The following is a 20,100-nucleotide window of genomic DNA, read 5'->3' on the forward strand; positions in this document are numbered from 1 at the left end:
AGGAAGTCAGAGTCTCAGGTGGCCCCAAATCAGCCGCTGAGTCCCATCTCAGCAGAGAGCCACGTGCTCGAAATCATGATAATATTTATTTATATATATAAAAAAAAGAGACAGACAGAATGATTCCCACATTAATGTACAAACATAAGACAGTAAAAAGCCGACCACATCGCTGCAGGTCAACACCGCGGCCTCCCTGTCCGTAAAGTGCACTCTCCATCCTGCTGTGCAGCTTGGACGTCAGAAAGAACAAGAGCTAACCTAAAAAAAAAAAATGTGAGGGGTGGGGGTGTGTTCTGTCTTATTCCTGGAGCGGCGGTGGACAGTCTCAGGGGTGGGTGGGGTGGTCTGGGATTGGGGGGGCAGCTGTTAATAAACGTAGCCCTCGCTGTATGGGTGCGGCTGGCAGTAGGGCCCCTCCTGTACGTAGGCCATGTTTTCGTCAAAGTGCGACAGCGGCACCGTGTCCTCCTCGTTGATCTGCCGCTCCACGTCCGTCTTCAGCACCGGCCGCTGATTGTCGGGGAACGCCATGGAGAACAAGGCCTCGGGGTCGCACACGAACTTGTACACGTATCTCTCGCCGGCCACCTGGATGAAACACACACACACACACACACAGTATTTAAGATCATTACGATGAACTTCTCTCCCAAAATCAACCAAACCCCTCCACCTTTTATCAGTTTATTCATTATTTTCCATCTTCAAGCTCTAATTTCAACAAAATCCACCTCAAGTCCAGCTTAAGTCAAACAGGTCTGACTGACTTTCAAAAAAGTTAAGATGGAGGACAGAGAAAATCAGAAAATCATTTGCTATGATGCATCTTTATATTTTTGTCTTCAGTTCAGACATATGCAGGTTAACATCAAGAACACAGGATGAAATAAAATATTCTAATATATATTAATATAATATATAAATCCTATAAATCCTAATATATAAATCCGTTTGGTATTAGATGCCAAAATTCAGCGTCAGACCAACACTTTTTTTTTAAGTTCAACATCAAAATCAATATGCAAATGCTTCATGTTGAATGAAAAATATTGGCATTCTTGTTCTGTTAACCATCAGTGAAACATTTGGTTTTAATAAAGTCTGAAGTCTGTGACATTACGTGGAAGGATTGATAGATAGCTCCGCCCACTCCGGTTCAGACGACCTGAGCCGCAGAACAAACGGCGTCTAATGTGTCCAAAAAGTGGAAATTTATATCGAGATTTGTCGATTTAAACGGCTTTCCTGATGTAGATTCTGATTCATCTCACACTGTTTTACTGTTTACAGTTGCACTGCTCTCATTTTCCCAGCCTGCCAGTCACATTCAGAGCACTTTCAGTGTGTCTGAAAGGTGCTGTACTAATAAAGTTTCACAGAGAATCTGAGAAGAAGTTCCTTCCAGCTCCCAGCTGGAAGGAACTAACAATGATGGTGGTGACACATGGAAGTGAAACTTCAACTTATTTCCTCTTGGAGTTGAAGAGTTGAGTTAATTTTGCGTCCACCAACTTCAGAAATCAACCAAGAAAGAGATGTTTTGATCCTTCCCACCAAAAAACAAAAACAAAAAAAGCCCCTGAATAAATACACTTTTTACGTGATGAAGGTTTCAGCTCCTTATATAAGCTACCTCGGGAGGCGGTGGAGGTGAACACAGGTGGTGTCAATCAGTTATCAGTAAGCCTCCATTTCACCAAATCTTTGAATCATCAGTGTTGCAGACTGAAAATAAAGTTTAAAATAAAGTGCCTTCCACGTAAAATGCCTTGAGATCTTGATTTTGTTCAGTCCAAATGAAATGTAATCAAATCGAACTGTGTTGTGTTTATTTTCTTTGTAGGTATAAATTTCTCCGCCTTTTTACCTTTTGCATGATTCCCTTCTCATAGTAGTAGCGCAACGACCGGCTGAGCTTGTCGTAATTCATCGCCGGTCGATTCTTCTGTATCCCCCACCGACGTGCCACCTATGCAACAACACAAGAGACAAGAGTCCGTCAACACAAAGAGAAAGCGCACAACAGCACCTCAAACACAGATGCGAAGGCCGGACTCCGAGTCTCCTCGACGAGAGCGACGCGGCAGCTGAAACGCTAAACAAACTTATAAATCCATATTTTCCTAATAAGCGTAATTAGAGTGCGTCCAGCTTGAGCGGACCTGAGCAGGGATGTGTTCATTAGGAGCTTGTCACACACCCAGCAGAGGAGGCAGCAGATGTTACAGCACCTGTCTACCAGACCACCCACCACAGCCCCACGGCGCTCGCTCCAGCTTCTCCTCTCCACTTCCATTTTTTTATTTATTTTCCTCTCTCTCTCCTTTCCCTCCATCTGAAATCGGCTAAAAAAAAAAACAAAAACAAAAACAAGCAACAACAACCAAAAAAAAAAAAAAAAAAAAAAAAAGAACTACAACTGGCGAAGAGGCAGGAGCCTCTGCGCCCTAACACCGGTCACCTGATGGCATGAATGGGCCCCCCTGTTCGCTGCAGCTGGCCCCGTCTCCAGACACCGTTGGGGCCCCGTGTGGACTGCTGCCAGGTACCCCCTCTTTCCTTCTCCTCCTTTCTGCAGCCCCCCCCCCCCCCGCTGCCAGCATCCTCAACCATCCTCCGACAGCGAGAAACAGCGTGTGTGTGTGTGTGTGTGTGTGCGGCTCACACAGACTCGGCCTCTGTTTCCCTTTCAAAAGGCCCAACCGTCGACACGAGTTATATTTTTAGGAATCTGTCCTGTGAAATATTTAGCAGGGTCAGCCGGCTGGATGTGGCCGAGGACACGACAAATAAAGAGAAACTCTTCCACATGAAGAGCAGAGGACATTATTCGGACCTTTGGAACTCATCTCACCTGTTTTTTTACCTCTTTACTGTCATTAAGTGACATTTAAAAACCAAACTGAAGATTAGATCAGTCTTCTTTTAGTCTGTTGATTATTTCTACATTGATTTGTGTTTTCGTTGACGCCTTTTTGTGACGTCTCTGAGCGCAAAGTCAAGACAGCCACGACATTTGAGCTGCAAGTTTTCGTTACAACGAGTCATCCCTGATCAGTTAATCAGTCAATGAACTCATCATTTATGTGCAGTGACATTCTGTGGCAAGACATCCATGTGAGAAACAACCAAAAAAATCTGGTTATGCGCTCACCTCCTCGGGCTCGATGAGTTTGAACTCCATGCCGCGGCCGGTCCAGGCGATGAAGTGGGAGTTGGACGGGTCGTCGAGCAGAGCCACCAGGAACTGCCAGAGCTGCAGGGAGCCTCTGCGCTGGTACGACGGGCCCTCGCGGTAAAGGCCCGACTCCTGCTTAATGTCACCTGGAGGACACGAGGTGCATATCACTGCGTGGCGTTCAAACGTAACCGCACACGGTGGTCGTGGTTTATTTCGGGGGTCGAACTTTAGACCCAGACTCACCTTCGACCTTTTCGGGCACCACGCAGGTGTCGTCGTAGAAATGTCTCGCCACTTTGTCAAACATACAACCTGCAAAATGAAAAGGAAGAAAGCGTTGGAGGTAAAGACGCCCCACAATGCACCAGCACAACAGTCACTCGTGTCGTCGTTTGTACCTTCAGTCCTGTTAGTGTGAGCCAGATAGCCGTCTTGCCGTAAGTAGACAGAATGGCAGCTAGGCACTTCTGCTGAAAGCCAGGCAAGAAAGGGAGAGTGAGTGTTAAAGGGCCCGAAGGCAGCATTAAGAACACCATCTCAGTTATCTGAGAGCAGTCAAAGCCTGTTCACTCAATGCACCACTGGCTCTGATTAAAGAATATGCCCTCCGGCGTCTCCACCGCAACGGCCCCCAGCCACCGGCGAGCTTCGCTGCAGCAGAGCGTTAACACATCCTGCGAGCGGGATTTACTAACGCAGCGCTTGTGAGAAAACACAAGCTGACGTGATGTAAGTTTTTCCTCTTCGTCGTGCGACGTGACGCTTTTGCACGCCGTCCCGGATCAAAACTGAAACGCACCTGCAGGTGTTGGTTTTATTCTGTGAATATTGTGCAACTGCAGCAGGTTAGCTAAACACAGATGCATGTTTTTGATGGTGTTTTGTTCAGTCGGCTTCTCACCACCAAGACGTCTCGTCTGCACAAACAAGCACGTAAAAGTTCAAGCGAGCTGTTCTTCGGCGCGGGACTTGGCTGGGAAACGAGGGGGGGGTTATGTGTTCCTGTTTCCAGGCAACCACCGATCAAATCTGATTAAAACGCCCACACTCAGCCCCGATCGGGTTTCGAATGTTTTAATGTTTTCTCGAAAACTTTTCACCCATTTTAAAATAAAATGTGCAAATCTCTTGGTTTCATTTTCTAACTCCTTCCACATATTTCAGATTTATTTCCTTCTTTCACATCTCGGAGATCAAACTTTGTCCTGGATTTTTTCTGCCGTTTAAAACAACGGTCATCGTTTTTAAACCAACTCCATCCAAATTTAACGACAGATTTTGGGATTAAATAATTGAACTACACGCATCTGACAGCATAATTCTATAAACTGACTTTTAGTTTTGCACAGAGGCCTGTTCATGTTTTACAACGCTGTTCAGATTCAATTGTCCATTTTACTGCATTTGTCAGAACCTCCCACAAACACAGACATCCTTGACGTGGCTCGCGATCAGAAAGCAAACGGGTTACAAAGTGAATGTTCAATAAACAGACTGAGGCCCTTCATTTAGGCCCATAAACATTTCTCTGAACTTCATCAAAGTAATGGGCTTGTAGAGGAAATTGCTGCTAATGAAATTACCAGCTCCCCTCCCATCCTTTCCAACAGGCCTGCTCCAGTCAACATGCTCCACTGTGACTGCTAATAAATTCACCCCCCCCCGCTCCATCCTGGATACACAGTGCTGCACAGCAGTGGACACAACACTGCTTCATCCAACATTCACCTCCGCTCTCCTTCCTTCAAGTCTTTTACCATTTACAGCATGAACTCCTGTTTCATCTGGTTAAAATGAACATATAACATACAGAGGAGTGCTGAACCAACTTAGCTCACGGACGAAAATTCAACTTTGGCAATTTTGAATCGGAGATTCATTTATGAAGCCAATATTCAAACGTGACACAGAGCTACAGAGGTGATGGGAGCACATCAACAGCAGAGTAAATCTGTTTCCTGGCTGCTCCGTGACAAAAACTGCAGAGCAGCGACGCAACAAAGAGAGGAGGGAGCCCAGAGAGGCTCATCACCGTGGGAAGAGGTTACTTTTCTCCCTGACTGGTCACACAGACTCTCCTCCAGCAGCCGGCCTCTCCTGGGTCCTCTCTGTCCGCCTTGTGAATGAACCCAGAAGCCCGGCGTATGTTCATTCATGTCCTGATGTAGCCTCGGGCTCCACAGAGGCCCCGGGCTGATGATTAGGTCCCTTTGCTCTCCCACTAAAGGGAGCGGACAAGTGTGGGAAGGCGGATTTTGGATTGTGACCAGGCACATCCCCGCCCTCCTCCCCCTTTTCTATTAGAGCACCACAGGAAATGGCGACTGGTGCAGACACCCGGCAAAACCAGATCCCCTGGCCTAATAATGGGCAAACTCAATAAACGCCACCTCCTCCTCCCATGTCTTCTCTCATTCCTGAAATGATAATGCTCTGGCAGCAAAAAAAAAGGACTCTTCATTTTCCAGAGTAGCTCTACATAACACACAAACACACACCAGTATTTTTTAAAGCGTCTCACCTGAGTCGTAGGTGAAGTCCCTGGGCTCCTGCTTGATCATAATGCTGGCGGGGTAGGCGTGGGGCAGCGGCGCCCCCATCATGGCCGGGTGTTCGAAGAGGGGGTCCGGGTACTCCTGCTTGAAGCCTTGAGGAGGGAAGGGGATGTTGGGCTCCGACATCTGCCTGTGGTAGATGGGCCGGCTGTCCCGAGCCATCGTCGGCGGGGAGGGGAACGAGTGGCACGGCTCCGAGAGCTGACGTCGAAATCTGAGAGGGGGGCGATCAGAGCGGTGGTTTCATTTTGATCAGACGCACAAAAGAGTCACAGAAGTCACGTTTAGTTTGTAAATTCAAACAGACGACAAGGTGTCCTTTAAGTTGAACCTCCTGAAAGTCACATTATTTACTATTTGACCAACGTAAGATTGAATTGAGAACCTAAAATATATCAGATTAAATTCAGACAGCCCATTTTTATTTAGAATTTTTTGTTTTTTACAAAACATAATATGAGTCTGTTTTCTCATTTCTCTAAGCTGCACTTGGTACACAAAACTCAACAAACAACAATAAATGGAGGCTGCATCGCTCTCAACGCATATTGTGGACGTAAATCTCAAAGATTTATACTATTGATACGACCCAAATGTGCAAAGCTGGTCTGACAACAGAAATAATCTAACTGGTTGGCTTCAGTGGGCATGGCCATAATGCTAAGATGCTAAATTAGGTAGCTAGCCTGCTGACCCTTCAAAACTGCCAATCTAACAGGCCAGGGAAGCAGAAAAAGCTTTTCCTTGTGAACTTTATCTGAAGCGACCGAAAAAAAAAACAATTACAATAATTCAGCAAATGCAACTGAAGCGAAAGTGAAAGCAGCAAAGGTTCATGAATTGTACATCACTGCGTTCAGCGGTTTGTTTGCGCCTTGACGCTGCGGCTCCAGCAGGCCCCGCCCACTGTGCCTTCCGCTGTAACTAAGGCTCTGATGTGCGTGCGCTGCCGTGACCTTATTGTGATGTGCGGTAAAGTGTAAATGTGAATGCAAATGGAAACGGCTGCGGTGCGGCCGTACCTGTGGTCCATGGAGTAGGCGTTGTCAGGGAGCGGCTGCGACGGCGGTATGTGAGCGTAGGTCCTGTCCGGTTTGGGCGTCGGGGCCGCCGTGGGCGAGGCATGGTGGAGGGGGGACACGGGGGTGCTACAGGGGGGCGTCACTGGGCTGGAGGGCTTCATTCCTGCAGGCTGCTTCTGCTCATAGGCACTGTGGTGAAACGACCAGAGTCAGAGTCCTTTCAAAGTTATTTCAACATCAACGAGTCGTCATTAAATCATGTAAAAAAAAAAAAAAGACAGAACCATAATTTGTTTTTCTGGATTTGTGGGCATTGTGGGTGTTTTAACAGAGCGTGGAGTCGGCCCACCTGACGCTGTACGAGCACTTCTCTCCATACTGGAGCTTGAAGGGCCGCTCTTGGCTGCAGTTGGAGCTCAGCTCTGAACACGGGCTGTGCAGCTCTCTCTTGATCTTCAGCTGCAGTCCGTGGAACGCCACTGCTCCGGGAGAGACGGAGACAAACCAAAGACGATGAGCCGCCACGGCATTTGATGAGGCATTTGATTTTTTTTTGCTTAAAATATAGTGAGTGAATAATCATTTGAAATGAAGTTGGACAGCAAAACAGGTGAAATTCACACTAATTCAGTCATTTGCTGCAGATCGAGCCATCGTCATCACGTCGGCACCTCCGAATTCATTTGTTCAGAAGAGGCCAGGATAAATGCATTTATGTTAAAAGACTTCCTCTCCTAAACATCCGTCCACCGACAGGATTTCAGGCCATCACTTATGTAAAACAACTCACTTCCCGTCTCATTTGTCCGTCCCTTTTTTCCCCTGACAGGAACTTGTGTTTGTGAAATATGACAAAACATAAAACTGGGTGTGTGGCGAGCTCCTATAAATACTTTATCTGCTTTCAGCTGGCTGTCAATACGTTCCAGACGACAAGAACAGGGATCATTGATCTGAAGGGGGAGGGGGACGGATGGGTGAAGGAAGGTGGGGGGGGTCTGCCCCGTCTACCTATGGCCCCACAGTGAGCCCGCTGCATCTGAGAGGCTGTTAAGTGCCTGATCGGTCCTGATTAACATCCCATCATCTCGAGTCATGATCAACGCTAATCCAATTGGCTGAGCTTCTGCCGAAAAACCCAGGCAGTCAGAATGAAGTCAGGCTCGGGCTGCCTCGCCGTTCGCCAGCGGCGGCGAGGCCATCGAACATGCTGAAGGGCATGATTTCTGTCGGCTGCTCCGGGCTGAGACAATTAGGCTGATTGTTGAGTTCAAACAGAGAAATTATAGATGGAAAAAAAAAAAGGAAATCCATCAACCGCCTGGTTCAACCAGTACAAACACTCGGCTATTTGATGAGCACAGAAACCCAAATCTGCGGTCTGGGAGTTTGTCTTTTCATTCCACACACAGTCAGGAAGGTCTCTGGGACTACCAGGAGCTGAGAGACGACGATGTTTTGGGGATTTTTTTCTCACGGCTGACTGACAGCTGCCGAACGAGCGGGGGTCGATCTGCCAACACCCCATCTGATGCACAGTCGGGGCCCCTGGGGGACAGGCCACGCGGCCACGGCACGACAACGCTCAGGGGTTGTTCGCAGCCCTCGCTGGGGGCCTGACCTTTCTGGGTCATCGATCGTAGGTCAAAGAGACACTTCCTGAGGGGAGACCTTTGACGACGTTGACATGGAAGAGTCTCGTTAAAAGCTTACGGAGCGAAAACAACACACAACCACCGTTACTGTAATTACCTACAACAATACAAAAACTTTAAAATTTGTTTTTTCTGAGTTTAGGAAGACCCCCCCCCCCCCCCAACCACCCCGCCCCTCTTGGTATTCTTCCTTACAGCTCAACCCATCTTACATTTCTGAGTCAACGTCAGCGTGACATAGGAAAATGTACGTCTGTAAAAAAAAAATAAATCTTTTGTTCGATGTTCAGCTCCAGGTGTCACATCAGCTATGAGCGGGAGCTTCACGTGTGCCGCAGCTCAGGGCCTTAAATTAGAAATGGAAATGTCACAATAGATTTCGTCAGTGGGGTGCCAAGGTACACAAATCGATAGCAAGGGCATAGCCTCCGACTAAAACAGACTTCCTTTTTAGTCCAGAATGTCATGCCCATCACTGCTTGATTGCTCTCATTATCTACATATTGATTAACTGAGATGGTGGGTGTTTAAAAGAAGCAGCAGTTAGAACAATTACTGGCTCCATTTTGAATGCAAATGTTTTGTTTAACTTTATTTATTTTTTTTTTTTTTTGCCGTCTGTGCCATCAACTCAAATATTCTGTAATTTTCTTTGGTTTTCAGGACAAATTTAATGGAAATCATTAATTTAAAGGTCATAAACATCGTGGCCACGTTTTGGGTTTCAGCTTTTTTTTTTTTTTGCAAAATCCATCTCAGAAAATTTCTGACTATTATTATCATCATTACTATTATTATTTCTGATTATTGTGTTGTTTCTTTACCAAAACATGATTCTTACAAATTTCATTCAGCTGCCAGTCCTTTTTGGTCATTTATCAAAGACGTTGTGTACTCTCATGTACAAATGGTGTGCTTTTGGCAGAACCAGAGCCAGACCACATTTGGCAGGTACTTCTCCCGTCCATTCATAAAAAAACGCAGGTCTTTTGGCAACAGCGAAAAACCTTCCATTCCATTTTCACCTACTGTAGGTGCTCGCCTTTGCTGTTAAATGATGGAGGCTCCGATCTGCCGGTAACGTGTGGCCTCATTTTACACCTCCGCTACTCCTTCGTTTCCTGCTAAGTTATGCTAATGGTAAGCATCTGTGTTGGAGTTGGAGACAAAGGAAATTCTATTTCTCCTCCTTCAGCCCGAGGACACTTTAGCTCCGAGGCCGCTCACATGCTGCTTCCATGTTGTGCGGATGGAGGGTGTAAAGTCGACATTGAAGGGGAAACTGCTGCAGCTTCTCGAGAGGCGATAAACCCACGAAGGCCACGAAAATAATAAATAAATAACGCTAACAAGAAAAGACAGCAGAAACAACGTGGATCTGCAACACTCTCTTTCCTCTGATTTATTTCTTTTATTCGGAGAGCAGCCAATGAGGAAAAATACCAAAATGAATAGAAGAGAGAAATAGAAATACTGTTGCTTTCCTATAACTTCAAGGAAATGTGAAACTGCCAGGCTGAAAATTCAACTTTGGATGTAAAAAGAAGCTGATTCAAAATACTAATGTTTTGTTTTTTGTGTTAATATGATTCACACTGTTAATTTACTTAACTTATGCTAGCACACATAGCTAACTGTCTAAGCTGTCACATATGCTAGCAGTGCTAATTACTTTTTGGCTAATGCCAAAGACATTTTCAGCACTTTAAGTGTAAAACAAGTTTCCTGCATGTTTGGTTCGAATGAAATTTGATGCAGACCAAATTATTAATGTAGGATTTGGTCTGCTTGACCAAATGGCTCGAGTCAAACTGCTCTGAAGTAAAAGCAAAAGTAAAAAAAAAAAAAAGACGAACACCAATCAGTTCACCGGTTTATCAGAAAGATACTGCTTTAAAAGACAATACAGCTGCCAGCGTATTGATTTGAGAAAGTACAGTAAACCTTCAAAACGTGGCCATAAAAATAAAACGTACATTATGTTTTGAGGCTGCGTAGCGGCCAAAAACAGCAGCTATTAGCAAACATGACTCAGAGAGAAAATGATGCGTTTGTGTGGGACTATTTTCAGCCGTGGCTTTGGGACGGACTCAAAATAAACGACATTGATCCCTGGACACCGTTGTTTTTAACAAACAGTGCACTATTTTTAGTGCACTAATGAGCATTTATGGCGTACGTGGGACTGACTGATAATGAACTACGCTCATAAAGGAACATGTCATCCGCTGCAGAGGCGTGACTCATTTTTAGGCTTTCAATAGTTTTTTTGGACGACGGTGCACGAGGAAAAGTCGACAAGTACGAATGCGAGGGACGATGCTATTTGCCTCTGCTTTTGGATCTGATGCAGAGTATTCAAAGTCAAAGCTGCTTTTGTTTTCTGGCCTGTCATTGCTGCTTCGTCCTCTCTTCTCTTCAGGTACAACATCTAGCTACACGTCCCTCCGCCTCCATCTCTGGGCTCGGTGAAACCCATATGGGAGAGCTGCCGGCTGGGATGCCTGCTCGTGCGCCCAACCACGGTGCCCTCACCCTCCCGCCATCTGTTAGTGCCTCTCCAGTCTGCTGCAGGTTTGCCAACAGGACAATTCAGATGGTCAGCAGTCTCCTGCCACCGTGGCCACCCACCCCGGCTACCTCTGAAGGACAACGGGACAGTCTCGGTGACCTCTGGTTCTCTACTGTACACCGCCACGCTCTTCCATCCTGGATTTTAGGAATTCACAGGCTAGCATAATCAAGTCAGAAGAATGGAAAAACATTAAAGATTTGAATATATTTCCACAAGGATGAATACGGTCTATTTAAAATTCACCTTACTGAGTCAACGTGGATTATTTTAAGTAAAAAAAAAAAACGAATGACAATAAAAATGCTAAAAAAAAGTTTGTTTCATGGCTTAAAAAAAATTACGTTTTCCAGTTTTTAAGAGGTGTAGGAGAACTGAAGGCAAAAAAAAAAAAAAGGAAGCAACATGCACCCCTTGGTTTTTAATCTAGACGACCACCAGGAACCTGATTGAGGATCTTAGGATGTAATCTATCTCACATGGGGCTAAAAGGTCTGTGATCCAGCTCGCTGCCAGATCTTTCCCTGCTCAATCTCACCCAAACGTAATCTGTGACCGCTAAAAGATCCCCACCAAATCTGAAACTCTCTGATCTGAGAGTCCTCACGTCTTCATTTTGCTCAGCTCTGTCCCCGGCTTTGAGGACACGGAGAAGACGCAGGGCGTGGACGCTCGCTTTTGTGTCTTTTCTCACAGTTTCATGGGCATTTTGGCTCATCCGAAAGACATGTGCTCACTCCGGGTCCCACTGAGCTCCACTCTCTCCATTTCTGTCCCCAACTTGGCACTTCTTCCCCCAGAAGTGGACCGTGCCAAGTCACCAGTCACCGTGTGCAACCAGCGTGCACAACCAGGTGAAGTCCGGCTAACTACCTCAGCCCTATTTCTGCCAGTAAGCCCAGCTCAGGTCCAAATTTTAGCAAACTCTTACTGATTATTCTTAGAAGCAGAATTCGTTCCACTGCAGGAAAAAAAAAAAAATGCTGTAAAATCTCCAGTGAAGGTTGGGCAGCGTGTGACAAGGCCAACAAACCTCCAACTGAACAGGATAAATGTAGTAATAACTAATATTACACTGCCTGATTTAGAAAATCTAACCGCACTGTCTGGTTTTCATAAAAGAGCACTAAGAGGAAAAGCTTCTCTCTTTTTTTTAAGATTTTATAAAAAAAAAAGAAAAAAGAAAAAATTCAAAACAGCCTTCAATTGACAGCAGTTTTGTCTACTTGGAGTTAAAAATATCGCCCCAACTCCTTAAAAAACATCAGCCACAATATTTTGATGTTCCTTTATGCAAATAAGTCACAGTGCAATAATATCTGGATGGTGGAAAGAGAGCAAAAGAGGGAAGGGAGAGACAGATAGAGAGACACAGAGAAAGAAAGAGAGAGAGAGGTAGCCCCCCCACCTCCACCCATGCACCTGTCTGCAGACCTGCAAAACTGCTGCAGCTCTCCAGAGAGCTCTTGGGTAAGCAAAGGTGAGGCGAAAGAGAGAGACGTGGAAAAACACACACAAGCTGCCACGTGCACTCTCCCCGAGCACAAACACACCAGTCGAGATAAGTGGGGGAGAAAAAAAAAAGAAAAAAAAGAACACACACATACAAACACAAACAGAAAGAAAAGCGACGTGGTCTCTTACTCACAGTTTTCAGTCTGGAAGTCTGGGACGAACTGCTCGTCATTGTCGGGAACTTGAGCTAAAAACACAAGCGGAGGAAAAGAAAGAGTGATTGTTTGTGATGTTGATGGACAACGCAGCATTGATCAGAACTCCCCACAGTACAACGCTGCTCCTCCACCCTCCTCCTGAGACATCAGACCGGCCTATCCCGGCACGGCGTTAAAGAAATACAGCTGTGAAAAATATGTTTTACAGGAAAACCACAGCGCCGATTGGCGGCTTTCACCAGTGGGGTTTTTAAAGCGCTCAACAACCGAAGGAAAGAAGGAAAATCTCAGTTATTTGGTGTTCTTCTGAAAACAAAACATCTCAGTTGGCCTTAAAGTCCATTTAGTTGCTGCTCTGGAGCTTTCAACCTTCCCCAGCCCAGGTGAACAACATCTAATCCGTGTTGGCCTGAAATTCGACTGAAATTAAATAAAATCTCGACATTGTTTTTATCTGGCTGTCTGTATTGACACACACACAGAAAAGGTGAATATTTTTATGATTTGTATTTGCAGAATTAGACTTTCACGAGTTCAATGTTGATCAGAACTGTACAAAAATTACCTCGCAATAATTTGACCAGTGCGGTTTCAACGATTTAGCAAAAAAAAAAAAAAAAAAAAAGGAGTGGGTTTTCCAACAAAAGGCAGCCTGCGAGGGAGCTTCAGGTGACCTCCTAATTCCACTTCCTGAGGTCGCCTTGTCCATTGACTGCTCTGCAGCCGCGGCTCTCGCTCCTTGCCAGCAGCCAAACACCCATTGTTAACGGTATCTAATTGGCTTCTTCCCTACTGGTGGATCCACCTGTACCTACCGAGCCAGGTCTGTTCCAAACCTTCCAACGCTTCACCTGTGCCTCGAACGCCCCTGCACCCGGGCTAATGCTAAAATAATGAAGCCCGCCTCTGCTCCGGCTCCAATTAGACACATAAATATTTATAATCATATTTATAATATTTATAATCAGGCGTATCGACACTCATCCGTGTCCCTCAGGTTTGACTCTTGCTGGCGAAAGTCAAGCAAGCGAGGCTTAAAATGTGTCATTAGCACGTCTATTTATACCGCACAATGAAGTGGATCCTCATTATCACAGGTTCAGCATCATGTCCCCACATGTCTCGAGATCAAGAAAAAATAAAAAATAAAAAATATCACAGATTTTCCATTTTTTGCCACTCCTGATATGATCAGGGATGTGGGGTTGTTTTGTTTTTTTAATTTTACTTTTTAATTTTTTTTTTTTTGCCAGAGGTGTGAATTGAGGAGAGCAAACAATCAACAGATCAAGAGGACAAATTGCTCCATATTTTGAAGTGGGCGAAGGGAGAGCAGCAAAGATGAAGGAGAAATTATTTCACTCCAGATTTGTGCTGCAGTTAAAAGCCATCAAGCCTCCATTGTAAATACAATTAGCATTTTAGCCCGGCTGAATTACTGCTGATCTGGAGAACAACTAGGGCGAGTTGGAGGCTTTCTTAAAGGGACATGGCAGGAAAAGTTCCATCATTTGATCTAAAGGAGGAAATCACATTCAGACATTGAAGCTCAATCCTTTTTGTTGTGATCAGGCCTGTTTAAAAAAAAAAAAAAAACACGACGGGCGATTCTGCCAAAGCAACACAATTAAAAATAGAGATCATGCCTCATGATTGGAACACAAACAAAGTCAGTGGAACTTCTGAAAATCGAACTTGGAAGGGGACAAAGAGAAAGGCGACCCCCCCCCCCAAAAAAAAAAAAAAAAAAAAAGCAGAAGGCAGCAGTGTCTGTGTCCAAAACGAAGTACAGGATGTGTGAGTCACCGGCCTCAGTCTGTGAATGAGCCAGCGAATCCCTGCAACAAACTCCTGGGGAGGACGGCAGAGCTGGAACTCTGCCGCCATTCACAAAACAAAAAAAAAAAAAAAAAAAAAAAGAGAGCGAGAGAGAGAGAGAGAGAGAGGAGCAGAAGGAAGGCTGTAAAGTCGAGGCCTGAGACAATCCGGCTGCAGCTCTGAGTGCAGTTTTAAACTAATTTAACAGCAGAACTTCACTCAGACGTCAACTAAAGCAATCACAGGAAGAAATCTTTTTTTTTTTTTCTCTTTCTTGGACATTGAAGTCACTTAAAAAAAAAAAAAGTGGAGGAGCAGGGCAGCTGTGGTTTTTCTCATTTTGAGGGGGGTCAAATAGACTCATGTCAGCTCATCAGAGTTGGAAATTCAGTCCGTCTCTCATAATTCCTCCCTCTTGTTCCAATTACCTGAACTAATAAATCTCAGAAATGGGAAGGTATTCCTTTTCATCTTAATGGACAGGAAGTCATTCATTAAATTTACGATCTCGACGCGCACATCATCACATTGATCCATGACAGGCAGAACTGTAATCCTTAACAGTAATACTTCTTATCAGCCGGCTTCGCCTTCGTCTCCTCTCACTTTGGATACTGAAATATTAAAATCGTGTCTTATTCCTTTACACGCCCTGCGGTGTGTGTGTGTGTGTGTGTGTGTCACCTCATAATCTAACTGCTGCTTGCGGTCGGCTCAAACTCTCCAATATCTGTTTTAAAGCAGACTTTTCATTTTTAAAAAGCTTTGGACGGCTCTCTGAGCATTTTCCATCGCATGAAAGAAAAGATGGAGCCTGGAAATGATGAAGAGTCATTTCCACCTGTGTGAACGGAGCGGGCTCAGATTTTTTCTCAACGTTTTTCCAGGGTAAGTATTATAACTCACTGTTTTTTTTCCCCTTTCTTCCTTACAGTACTATCAGTTAAATTACGCACTTGAGAGCTCTACTTAACGATAAGAATTATGTTTTTACAACCAGAGCACGGACTCTTATGTCGAAGTAGACGTTTCACATTTAATGCTTCAATTCTACCACTGGAAAATGTAATAAAAAACAAATTTGCAAATCATTATTAGCTTGTTTTCCCAGAATGAAATACAATATTCATAAAAAGATCATGATTTCTGATTTATCACGATCGATGTCAGCCTGTTGTAATAATTTCTAAGTTCCTCCAAAGTTCCATTAAAGAACTAAAAAACAACATATTTAACATAATTTTCAAAAGCATGACATTTTTCCATTTAACATACTAATATATTTTTTTAAATTAAGTCAAACTTTAAGTCTTAGATTTTTTTTCATTTCTGATAACACTGTATGTGTTTAACAGTGAACAGAAATCTAATATTTTCTACAAACTTCATTTTTACAGTTCTTTTGCACATATGCAAAAAAATTGTTTTTTTTTTGTTTTTGTTTTTTTACCTTCAGATTTAAATGCATGCAACAAAAATGACCCTTTAACAAACTCACTTACTGCCACTTACAGACGCTAAAAATAACCAGATAACTGCTCTGAAAAACTCAAAAACACATTTCAACTCCAAACCTACTCACATAGAAACAGGATTCAGAATAAGCTGAAGCTGAGAAAGAGTCAAATTACAAAAGTCAAGACACGAGAACAAGTCAAGCATGAAGCATGCACATTGAAACCAAGGTCAAGTCAAAAAATAAAATTAAATTAAATTAAATAAAAAGAGGAAGTAGAAGAAAGAGGAAAATGAAAGAGATAAGCAATATTCACCACGAACCAAAACTTCGGTGCTGCAGACACGGTGGAAAGAGGACACTCGCACTTAAATCCTGAAGCATCACGTCTCAGTTAGACCACCATGAGCAAGTCTTGCCATTAGTGGGGGGAAAAAATAAAAATAAAAAACTACCAAAAAAAAAAAAAAAAAAAATCTGTCGTCACTTTGAGAGGCCAACTCTGCTTTTTAGAAAGTCTGCGGTGGAAAAAAATATCAAATAATCCATTCTCTCTTTCTTTTTCTTTTCTGTCTTTCTTTTTCCTATTTTGAAGGGGTGGTGGTGGCGGTGGTAGCAGTGGTGGTGGTGGGGGGTCGTGGGGGGGACGCCGCCAAGAAAAGAAATTGAAGAAGACAAGGTGATGGTACAGCTGGAGAAGGTAAGAGAGGTGTGTTGAGAGGAGGAAGAGGAAGAGAGAGAGAGGGCGAGTGGATGAGAGAGTGAGGCAGAAAGACAGAGAGAGAGAGGAGGTGGAGAGGTGGAGGTGGTGGAGGCGGCTGGCGTGCAGTGCGTTAGCTCCTGCCAAAAGCAGAGGAGACAGTGAGCGTCGGAGAGCCTTCTCCTGGTAATTTGTGATGACACTCTCTGGGTAGAGCCTCCTCTGTCTCCCTCAAGACGGCTCGCTCACAGTCTCTAATGTATGCATGACACACAAGGTGCCTCTTCCACACGGGCTTTTAATTGGACTGCGACGCTAGGCATGTAACTCCAGGCAGCTCTGTACCCCCCAACACACACACACACACCCTCCTCTCTCTCTCTCTCTCTTACCTCACAACCTATCCATTTATACCCATCCATGTTCTCTCTCTCTCTCTTTTTTTTTTTTTTATCCACAATTTTAAAACACTCACCTTCCACCAGCCAAGTCTCCTGCAGCTGACTGAGGTCCTGGAAGAGCTCTGAAAGCAGAGAACAAGGCTTGAAGGCAGTTTTTAAACCCAACCATTTCCCCCCCCAAAAAAAAAAAAAAAAAAAAAAAAAGCACAAGAGCCCTGGAGGAGCATCAGAAACGAGCTGCTTCATTACTGCAGGGCTCGGTATGCTCGTCGGCGCCTTCGGAGCCACCTGAGCGGCTAATAACAAGTCAATGTGTGTCTCTGACCGCTGACCGAGGCTCTTGAGGATCATCACAGGCCGATGTGTTGTAATTGAGATTGTGTAGTTGGCGGCGCAGGTGGCAACAGCCCAATTGAATTTTGCTAAATGTCCAGGAGCCGTGAAATGAACTCCTCTGACTTACCTTCGCTGTCCTGAGCCAGGTTGGACTTAATGAATTTTCTCTTTCTGTCATTTGCTGGCCTCTCGCAGCTCGCAGTCTTCTCCTGCAGCTTCTGCACAACAAAAACAGACACACAAGTCAATTGTTTTCTTCCCCCTCCTCACTGGAGCACTGACCTCCTGGCACATGCAAACAGACTTGAGCTTCAGGTGCAGAACCAGAACTACTGTGCCAGGTGGTGGGCACCTGTTTAGCTGCTCATCTCTGATAATTACACCAAACTTAAATGAAAAAGAGTGCCGGCACAGAGGAGATGGGGAAATGAATTCAGGAGAAAAGATGAAGGGTTAAAGGAAGACGAGGAGGAGAGAGAGAGAGAGAGAGAAGTGCTGGTGTGATTTGGTTGGAACTTTTTCAGTCGGTACTCACTCACTTTGGAGTTACAGAGAGGAACCTGCTGGTCAGGAAATCCATCCATTGTGTCCGGCTGCGGCTCTAATCGGTCTTCAGTCCGGTCACAGACAGCTGGCCCTTCTGGACCTCAGTAAAGGAGAGGAGCTGACTTTCACACAGTCGGGTTCAGCTCAGGAGTCTCTTTCTGCAGCCTCACACCGAAATTACCGGCGATGTTTTTGGAGCAAAGTTCCGAATCTGCGAAAAAACATTCCCCCCCCCCAAAAAAAAGGGAGTCGCGCGTAAAGGGAAAGGTTGGAGCGCACGGAGAAACGCTGTCCTGCTCATTTTCTGTCTCTGTCAGTTTTCCCAGCAGGAGAAGACAAAGTGGTGTTAAAGAAGCTGAGCTCTTACCTCTCGGCCCGGCTGCTCGGTGCCTCGGAGCGGCTGCTGCCTGCGCTCGTCCCCGCTCGCTCGGCTGCCTTCTGGCGGCTCGGCGTCGCCTCCCGGGGCCTCCCATGGAAACGAGCCGCGCTCCGCTTCCTATTGGCTGTCAATGTCTTTCACCGGATCAGATTGCTGGCAGTCAATCACGGGAAGAAAAAGCCCCCCCCCCCCCTCCTCTCCCTCCTCCTCCGTGCTTCACCCCTTTTTGGATGAAGTTTGGTGCGCATTTAGCTGCCGCTCCAAATCAGTTCAATCAATTAAAGTTTAAACTGAAAACTTACATGCTAACTGCACCTGCAACAACCCCCCAACACACACAGACACACACACAAAGAGCTGTCGTTACCCTCTCCCAGTCAAGTGTGTGTCCATGGAGACTGTTTTTGAGGAGGCGCTCCTGTAAGGGGAGACATTGTGGACCTGCAGAAGGCAGTGACCTGGAAGTAAAGCTCAGGTCACCAGGCAGAACTGAACACACACACACACACACACACACACACAAACCCTGTCAACAAGAGTCTGAGGAGCTGAAGCTGGCAGAGTTGGAAAGGTTTGCAGCTTCGTGCACTGAAATAATGCAGCTTAGCACATAAAGGCACCGAAGTTCTGTTACATTTTCAGCAGCTCCTCCAAAGATAAAACAAATGTTTGGGTCCCAACCCAACAACAAGTGTTAGCTCTACCATTTAAAGTCTAATTTAATCTACAGGAAGGAATCTTGATTTTGTTTCGAAACTTGCATTTTGCAAAATTGTGTTTCTACAAAAAACACAATTTCCCTGCTCTGGTAAAAGATACAGGCCCGAGAGAGCTTCGCCGCTGCATTAGGCACCTGAGTGAAAGACGGACATATCGGGAGTCAGTAGTGGTCACGCTGATGCCATCTTGGATCCAGGCAGGGGTCCATTACCAGGCAGCTGAAGTGGATGTGAAGTGAAGTCCTGTGTCAGTCCTGCTGAACCACCAGCAAGGACGGAGAGACGCAGGTCAAGTGCAGGCGTCCACCCATCTGACAGCGCAGACACACAAAACCAAAAGCCACTCCAGGCAAAAAAAAAAGGGTGGAAAGAAAATCCTGAAGGTGTTGAAACTGAACCTGAACATGCTGTGCAGCACACAGTTCAATGTAGTTTGAGGTCACTGTGAATTCTTCTTCTTATTATTATTCTGTATTAAAACACACACTCTCAGTCATAAATGGAGGTAGCATGCTAAACATGCTAGCTAGTCCCAGTGCAGCAAGTGACTGTGGCATCAAGTCAGCCCTGAAGATGCAGATCTCCTCGGCAGATCCCAAAAATGATTTTAAGCACTTCTCTTATAAGTCTTGTAAAAGCAAAACCAGCAGCACCTTTAAAGGTGAGATTAACACCATTAAAATGCTCAAATCAGGGAAGCTGACTCTTTCATCTAAAACAGGGCGTCAGGACTGCGGTGATTTTATGATGTCACAAATGTGCAGCCAACCCCATCCAAGCTGTTTGTGTTTTTCTTGTTCTCACTTTATTAACGGACATTAAATATCTGGTAAGCGTTCAGCTTCATGTGCTCACAGAAAAATGCTCTAAAGGGTAAATGAGATATGTAAAAAAATCTGGAGATTGAACTTGAAATGCTGTCACAAAAAATTGGGAAAACATTATTTTGTACCTTCACAAAGGGAATAAAATATTCGCACAATCTCATGAGTTTATTTCCTTCAATGGAAAGTGAAGAGAAGGTCGATTCACAAAGGACACACAAACGCGTTATCAAACAACAAAAGCTTTTTTTTAATTACCA

At 45.0% G+C, this 20,100-nt stretch overlaps 1 protein-coding gene across 8 annotated transcripts; it reads right to left on the minus strand.

Annotated features, from left to right (window-relative positions):
- Positions 1-295: 295 nt before the first annotated feature.
- etv1 (ETS variant transcription factor 1) lies at positions 296-18,338 on the minus strand. Of its 8 annotated transcripts, none has more exons than XM_029504614.1 (13): positions 18,286-18,338; positions 17,912-18,129; positions 17,500-17,590; positions 17,111-17,158; positions 12,637-12,690; positions 7,111-7,240; positions 6,762-6,950; positions 5,706-5,953; positions 3,583-3,651; positions 3,428-3,496; positions 3,158-3,327; positions 1,871-1,972; positions 296-591 (listed from the first exon to the last, which is right to left on the minus strand). In XM_029504614.1, exons 2-13 carry the CDS (start codon positions 17,954-17,956, stop codon positions 370-372), a joined length of 1,437 nt encoding a protein of 478 aa, XP_029360474.1. In that variant the 5' UTR covers positions 17,957-18,129; positions 18,286-18,338; the 3' UTR covers positions 296-369. The 8 variants fall into 8 exon arrangements, with proteins under 8 accessions (XP_029360474.1, XP_029360473.1, XP_029360480.1 ...); XM_029504613.1 differs by having other exon boundaries at positions 3,583-3,654; XM_029504620.1 differs by having other exon boundaries at positions 7,111-7,243.
- Between the last annotated feature and the right edge of the window lie 1,762 nt (positions 18,339-20,100).

Source organism: Echeneis naucrates, chromosome 6 (genome assembly GCF_900963305.1).
Source record: "Echeneis naucrates chromosome 6, fEcheNa1.1, whole genome shotgun sequence".
NCBI lineage: Eukaryota > Metazoa > Chordata > Actinopteri > Carangiformes > Echeneidae > Echeneis > Echeneis naucrates.

What these genes read in the sequence shown, in the direction of transcription:
- etv1 (XM_029504615.1), bottom strand. Translation starts at nt 17,956, where the DNA reads ATGGATGGATTTCCTGACCAGCAGGTTCCTCTCTGTAACTCCAAA. An exon ending in GGACTTCACCTACGACTCAG is followed by an intron (nt 3,655 to 5,705) that starts GTGAGACGCTTT and finishes CCTGGCTTTCAG; the next exon opens with CAGAAGTGCCTAGCTGCCAT. An exon ending in AGAAGGGAATCATGCAAAAG is followed by an intron (nt 592 to 1,870) that starts GTAAAAAGGCGG and finishes TGTTTCATCCAG; the next exon opens with GTGGCCGGCGAGAGATACGT.